This window comes from Pleurodeles waltl, chromosome 2_2 (assembly GCF_031143425.1).
Source record: "Pleurodeles waltl isolate 20211129_DDA chromosome 2_2, aPleWal1.hap1.20221129, whole genome shotgun sequence".
In the NCBI taxonomy this organism is placed as follows: Eukaryota; Metazoa; Chordata; class Amphibia; order Caudata; family Salamandridae; genus Pleurodeles; species Pleurodeles waltl.
The window spans coordinates 1173207871-1173216080 of NC_090439.1; the positions used below are offsets into that span (position 1 = coordinate 1173207871).

The window sequence follows — 8210 nt, forward strand, 5'->3', positions numbered from 1 at the left end:
TTTACTTGATAGTGACTTAACAATCTTATATTTAGTCTTTTTTTTTGGACCAGAGTAACTTGTTGCGCACCCGATGGGGCCCATCCCCTAATACAAGAAGTGTAAGCACGACTGTATTTTGACTAATATGTGATGATTTGTTGTTCACATTCTTTTCAGGCATGCATATCACATAGGGGACAGGTCAACAATGTGTTTTTTTGCCCTGTGTGCTTCACAATATACAATATGAGTTTTGCAATATGCTTTATTCCGACTTTCTTTTATATTCACTTTCTAGGTTCTTGCGTAATACTGCAATACCCACTGTAGGTTCTGTGACAATTAGGATTAGGTAGGTTTTGTTTCTGGTCCTGATGAATCGCATTAGATCTTTCAGACTTATGTAGCGAGAAACATGTTGACCTTCATGTAGAAGCAGTATAGGGGTTCTTGTACTTGCTTACACTGCACTCCCAGAATTTAGGGTAGCGTAGTTTGTTTTCTGAGTGAAGCAGGGGAGATGAGACCTTATCCTCTTTTCCCCTCAATAATATTTTTTTGTTTTTAATCATGACAGAGGTTCAATACTAAATAAATTATCATTTTTACCTCTAGCCATTTTTAACAGTATCTTCCTTCTAGACCAATCCACCACACGTCAACCGGCATTTTCCTACAACAAAAGAACTCCGGCAAAGAGCCCCCTTTGTGGGGCCCGTCAGGCATTGCAGTGCTGGCCCGACGAGGAGCAAAGCCCAATGATGAAGTATGTCACCTATTGGTGAGTGAGGGCTCTTGTCCCAGTATATCTGGACCTCGGGGATCTCTTTTTTTTTTGCCACAGGGATTCTGCAGGGACCGCACTTCTTTTTTCTGTATTGGAACTGTGTATTTTTTGTTTTTCTGCACAGGATGTAGACATCTCATATGAAACCTACAATCAATGGGGTAAGGGATGAACTGGATGAAAATGGTTCATATGAAACCTACAATCCATGTGAGCAAATGCTGCACAGGATGGAGGCGGCCCATATGAAACCTACAATCTTTGAGGTAGGGGCTGAACAGGCGGTAGATGTCTCATATGAAAGCTACTAAATATGGTGGCATGGGCTGCACAAGATGTGGATATTTCATATAAAACCTACAATCTGTGGGGGCCAAGGGCAGCACAGAATGTAGATATCTTATATGAAACCTACAATCTATGGGGCAAGGGCTGCACAGAATTAAGACGTCTCATATAAAATGTACAATCTATTAGGTAAGGGATGCATAGGGTGTAGACGTCTTATATGAAATCTACAATCTATGGGGCTAAGGACATCACAGGATGTAGACATCTCATATGAAACCTACAATTTATGAGGACAAGCATTGCACATGGTGTAAACGTCCCATATGAAAATTACAATCTATCAGGCAGGGGCTGCACAGGATGTAGATGTCTCATATGAAACCTACCATCTATGTGGCAAGGGCAGCACAGGATGTAGGCATCTCATATGAAATATACAATCTATAGGCACAAGGGCAGCACAGGATGTAGGCCACTCATATGAAACCTACAATCTATGGGGGAAAGCAGTGCTCAGGGTGTAGACATCTCATATGAAACCTACAATTGATCAGGCAAGGGCTGCACAGGATGCAGACATCTCATATGAAACCTACAATCTATGATGGTACGGGCTGCACATGATGTAGAAGTTTCAAATGAAACCTATAATGTATCGGGGCAAACAAATTGTTAAAAATATACAATGGAGAAATACATGAGATAATATACATATGTCTTTTTCTACTACTATTCTGTTTGAATCATAATTCGAGATACATGATGTTCCCAAATGATAATCATCTATTGCATTCCAAAGTTCATCAGATTTAGTCCAAAAAGTATGTCGTATATTTTTAATAATTTATTTTTAATAATTTTTTGCTATTGTTTGCTCTGTCTTGTTTATATTTTTATTTAATGCCAAGACTGGTTCTAGAAGTCGTCAGCTGACAACTAGATGATTAATTCTATGTCTTCATTTATCTATTAAAACACTGGATGTTTTTGGCGTATTTGTTATTAAAGCTCTTCACAATCTGATACTTATGTGGTACTAATCCTGCTTCCATTGTGTGATAAATAGAGCGCTGCATGATTTCGATAAGTTTGAGTGAGTGGTCTCAGCGACAAATGAGTGTGGAATATTGAGTTCTCAAGAGGAAATTTGACTTGATAGTCCACAAAGGTGCTCGCCCCCTTGGGAGTGGGGCCCCTTGCTTGTTGTTTCAGCCCCTCCTATTCCAGCATGTCCACAGTCCATGAGACAGGCCTATGCCATAGCGCACACACACAATCGGTGTTCACCCTTGATAAGAAGAATCAGCACCAGGGATCCAAACATCTATGCAGCTGGGGCACTCAGCACAGGGGTACACATCCGTCACCATGCGAGGGACTTTTCTATCCCAAAGATCTATACTGTATGTAATCGCATTTCCAGCACTGATAGCTCTCCCTAAGCATGATTTAGAACTCTATTCTTGATACCAGAGCAAATGCTCTCCTGACTGAGTTACTGTTAGACCTGACAGCCTTAGGGTGGTCACCCCTAACTTTTTGCCTGCCTCCCTCCACTTTTCGGACACTGTTTTTGCTGGTTTTTAGACTCTGCGCACTTTACCACTGCTAACCAGTACTAAAGTGCATATGCTCTCTCCCTTTAAACATGGTAGCCTTGGATCACACCAAATTGGACTATTTGATTTAATTATAAGTCCCTAGCAGAGTGCACTATATGTGCCCAGGGCCTGTAGATTAAATGCTACTAGTGGGCCTGCAGCACTAGTTGTGCCACCCACTTAAGTAGCTCCTTTACCTTGTCTCGGGCCTGCCATTGCAAGGCCTGTGTGCAGTTTCACTGTCACCTCGACTTGGCATTTAAAAGTACTTGCCAAGCCTAATCCTCCCCTTTCTCTACATATAAGTCACCTCTAATGTGTGCCCTAGGTAACCCCTTTAGCTGGGTGCTGTGTGGTTAAAAGGCAGGACATGTACCTGTGTAGTTTACATGTCCTGGTAGTGTGAAACTCCTAAATTTGTTGTTACACTACTGTGAGGCCTGCTCCCTTCATAGGCTAACAGTGGGGCTGCCCCAATACATTGTTGAAGTGGTAGCTGCTGATCTGAAAGGAGTAGGAAGGTCATATTTAGTATGGCCAGAATGGTAATACAAAATCCTGCTGACTGTTGAAGTTGGATTTAATATTACTATTTTAGAAATGCCACTTTTAGAAAGTGAGCATTTCTCTGCACTTAAATCTTTCTGTGCCTTACAATCCACGTCTGGCTGGGTTTAGTTGACAGCTCCTTGTGCATTCACTCAGACACACCCCAAACACAGGGTACTCAGCCTCACTTGCATACATCTGCATTTTGAATGGGTCTTCCTGGGCTAGGAGGGTGGAGATCCTGCTCTCACACAAAGGACTGCCACACCCCCTACTGGGACCCTGGAAGACAGGATTGAACTGAAAGGGGACCTGGTGCACCTCTAAGCCACTCTTTGAAGTCTCCCCCACTTCAAAAGCACATTTGGGTATAAAACAGGGCCTCTGCCCTACTACCTCAGACACTTCCTGGAGAAGAAACCTGAACCAGAACCTGCACCCTGACAAGTACTGTCTGGCTGCCTAAAGGACTCACCTGGCTGCTTTCTACAAAGGACTGCTGCCTTGATGTTGCCCTGCTGTCTTGCTGCTCCCTTGCTTTGCTGCAGAAGTGCTCTCCAAGGGCTTGGATAGAGCTTGCCTCCTATTCCCTGAAGTCTCAGGACCAAAAAGACTTCTCTCTTACAACTGGACTCCTTGTGCGGCGAAAAATTTGATGCACAGCTTGTTCCGCGGTGAAAAATTCACAGCACGCCGGACCGGAAAGACGCCGCTCAACTCCGCAAGGAAAAGATCGACGCGGTGCCTGCGGTGCGACCGGAACTTTGACGCACAGCCCGCCTGGACAACGCCGCCCGACTTCCAGAGGGGAAATCGACGCAGTGCCTGCCGTGAGGGAGAAAATTCCACGCACAGCCCACCGGAACGACGCGCAGCCGGACAACAAGCCCAGGATTCCACACACAGACCCCGGGGCGTCTGAAAACCCCACGACCCACAGAGGAGACCTGTCCGCGTGCCGGAAATCAATGCAACGTCTTCCCCGTGTGAAAAATAATGACGCAAGTCCGTGTGTGAAGTGGCGAAACCGACGCACACACCATTTTCCACGCATCTCCTCCTCTGCGGCCCTTTGCGGAGATTTTTCACTCCAAACCAGGTACTTTGTGCTTGAAAGAGACTTAAGACACTTTATATCACTTTCCAGTGATATCTTTACAATCTCTTATTGCATCTTTTATAGTTTTGACCTGCAAGTATCCAGATAAATATTATATATTTTTCTAAACACTGTGTGGTGTATTAATATGGTGCTATATTGTGTTATTGTATGATTTATTGCACAAATACTTTACACATTGCCTTCTAAGTTAAGCCTGACTGCTCGGTGCCAAGCTACCAGAGGTTGGGCATAGGATAATTTGGATTGTGTGTGACTTACCCTGACTAGGGTGAGGGTCCTTGCTTGGACAGAGGGTAACCTGACTGCCAACCAAAGACCCCATGTCTAACAGTTACACTTCCATCTCAAATAGTGGGTCCTGCGATTCATCTGTGTTATACCCTCAAAGGCACAGTCAGAATCTGAGCTGCTCCATTCATCCTTTCATCTTTTTGAGGTCGATAAAATGAGTCTCACTGAGTTGCACAGAAATAAACATCAGTTAGTAAAGGCCACGATGCCACAGGGTTAAGGTAACTTTAAAAGTACAGGTTATGTTATCTCTTGTCCTGCATAGATTTGTCATCACAGCTCTTGAGTTATAAATGAGTCACTCTCTCGCACTTGGTATACATTGTTTAGTGTTGCCTTCTCACTAGAGCTCACTCCCAGCAGTGAGTCCAGTTCCAGGACATGAGCTCTGATGGATCCTCTCGATCACACCTCGTTCCTAACTCTGATACTCATGAGTAACTCCCTACACATGATTCTACTCCCTACGCATAACTCCCTGTGCATGACCTCACTTCCTATTCATAACCCCATGTGCATTGCCTCACTTTCCATACATAGCAACCCTTACATGGACTCACTCCCTATAAATCACTCTCTATATATGACTTCTCTCCCTACACATAACACCATGTGCATGGCCTCATTCCCTATACATAACAGCTTGTGCCTCCTCTCACTCTCCCTATGCATGGAGTCACTCCCTACAAATACCTTTACATGCATTTCCACCACTGACTTCTCCCCCAGTGTCTCTAATTTGTTTATCGTTTCATGTCTCACATCAGCTGCAGTGAGTTATTTTTCTGTTTCACACTGTCTAACTCTGGACCTGTCTCTCTACCTCGCTCTCTTCCCAGATGTACAATAACAGACTTCGGGGACTGCGCCTACATCGGAGGAGGATCCCTGCGGGTGTCTGGATGTCATCTGCCAAGACCCTACATTTGTACCAAGAGACCCTATGTCTGAACATCTGGTGCTGCACCGTGAAGGCTGCAGGGGAGCTGTTTATGCACGAGGGGACATATGTACAAACACATTTTCCCATAGACACAGAATGGGTAAACCCCTTTGATACGTCAATCACCACTTTCTTTAACCTCCCATCACTTTTCCCTGCTACCTCTTTAGGATGAGAGGGGAGTCTCGGTATAGGAACTGTAGGCACATCTGTCCCTTTAGAGTACGGTAACCAGAATTTTAAAGCCAAAAACCGTGACATTTCACAAAAAGTGAAAACGGACTACAATTTTACTTCAACCGAGGGCACAGAATGATAGCATAAACCTACAAAAGAGGCATTAAGAACATAAATAACAATTTTTAAAGCCAGTATTATGCCTGTTAATTAAATGACTTTCTTATAACAGCTGCTAACTGTCCTTGCTTTGGAAAATGTAAAAATGCACCCCCCCACCATTTTCAGTCAACCCGCTATGAAAACCGGGACATGAGCTAAATTTCCCAAAATCTCCTGGGACAGCTGTTGACAAAACGGGACTGTCCCAGCAAATCCAGGACACCGAGTCATCCTACTCATCAGCCCATCCTTCCTCTGCACATCACTGTGTGCATTCATGTCTTCTTAAGAGTCCATACACCAGGAATTCTGAACACAGCAGACCTGCCGACTAAAACAAAAAGTTATAGTGTGAAAGGGAATGAGGCCTTGGGGATGGCCTTGTTTGTTTTCATACACTCGCAGCGCCCCTCTACACACTATTTTAGTATATAGTTTGCGTTCCCCCGAGGCCCATTGCAACTTATTGTGATTTTCTATATTTGTATGGTTTTCCTGCTGTCTACTTACCTGTTTTTGGTGACTAGTGTATATATTGTGTAATTTAGTTACCACCTAAGGGAGTACAGACTTTTTTGACATTGTATGACTAAAATAAAGTACCTCTATTTTTGTAACACTGAGTATTGTCTTTCATGTAGGTAAGTACTACAATGGTACTGCATGAGCTTTGCATGTCTCCTAGTTCAGCCTTGGCTGCTCTGCCTATAGCTTCCTCTAGAGAGCCTGGCTTCTAGACACTGACTACATTTCACTAATAAGGGATAACTGGACCTGGTATAAGGTGTAAGTACCCGTGGTACCCAATACAATCCAGACCAGCCTCCTACACCGTACATCAGTCACTAGTGTATAGAGAGGAGTTCCCTCATCTCTTCAGTGGTTTCCACCACTGCCCCCCTCCTGCCTCTAAGCACCTCTCCAGGATTTCCCCTCCTGTAAACCCCAAGCCACTGGTGAGTGACCTTAGCTCTCCACACTGAGGACCATAGCGCCATGAGGACCTCAACCACCGGTTTAACCTGAAGTGAGTGAGGGCAGAGGTGGGTCCGCAGAAGGGAGGAGGGACTGAGTAGATCCCATTAGATCCAGTCATGTTCCCATGGTGCCCTGACATTGCACAATGAGGATCAGGAAACCAGATTCAGTTTCCCCAGTCTGCAGGGTGTCTTGAGAGCCAGTGGATCTCCAGGTGAGCGAGGGAAGAACACGAAGGATTTACTCCTAAGGATGTCTTTACTGCTTTCTATATGTCTCATAGAAACATTCTGATGCTGCCAACAAAAACAATCAGTGTGACATAATTTACAATGAAGTCACAACTTGCACACACATTGGACATACGAACATTTACCGCCTTTGCACCGTTTTTATATGAATCAATCCATTCATCACCCCGTTTATTCTCCTTACTTCCTTCATTCATTCATCATCACTATCATTCATCCATCCTCACATGTTTCTTCATCGATACATACATTCTTCTAGCCATACTCACTCAATTGGCAGTCCATCCGCCCATCATTCATCAGAGTTACGTACACGGATAATATACGTTTTTTAACCATTCATTCATCCATTTACATCTTCATGTATTAATTTTTCTGCCCTCTCATTCTTATATTCATTCATCCTTTCTCTTACCTTAACTTTTACTTCACTCATAAAAAAAACCAATCGTATACATCCATTCTCACTCGTTTTTTATAGACTAGTACTCCCAGTCATCCGTCCATCCATCCGTCCATCCCTTTGTCCGTCCATCCATCCATTGCCCCTAACCTGCCACTCACTCATTCACCCTCAAACTCGTCAGATTTCATATATTCATTATTTATTCATTTTCACTCCCACACCTCAGTCAATTAACAATATCACTAGTTTATCCATCCTTACTCTTATCCAATAATGTGTTCATTCATCGGGTGTTACACAAAAATCTAACCATCCTCATCCTCTCAACCAATCACATACACACACTCAGCCTGAATTGTTGGCTTTGTCTATGCTCTTTATTATAAAGCGCCTCACGCCACATATCTTGCTGTTTGTAAGCACTATAAATGTTAAACAGTGCTATTATCTGATTTAATGGTACTCACCACACCAATCAGGGAAGATCAGGAGGCTGAGTTGTCCAGGAAGAGGCGTGATCTGCAGGTCGGAGTTGTTTGACCCTGACCTGTTATCCTCTGAGTGAAAGGGGCCCCTTAGGACTCAGCTTCTCAATAGGTCGACCCTGGACCGGGGGGACGGCATGCTCTCTTACTTTGGGTTAAAATCCCTTTCTGCCCGTTCCCTCTT

At 43.9% G+C, this 8210-nt stretch overlaps 1 protein-coding gene across 1 annotated transcript in view; it reads left to right on the forward strand.

The window, feature by feature from the left end:
• The window catches only part of LOC138283043 (killer cell lectin-like receptor subfamily G member 2), a 92944-nt gene extending 86436 nt beyond the window's left edge, over nucleotides 1–6508 (forward strand). The window contains exon 5 of the mRNA XM_069221177.1: nucleotides 5464–6508. Within this exon, the coding sequence (XP_069077278.1) occupies nucleotides 5464–5575 (112 nt within the window). The 3' untranslated portion in view covers nucleotides 5576–6508. The remainder of the gene's footprint in view (nucleotides 1–5463) is intronic.
• The last annotated feature ends 1702 nt before the right edge of the window (nucleotides 6509–8210 follow it).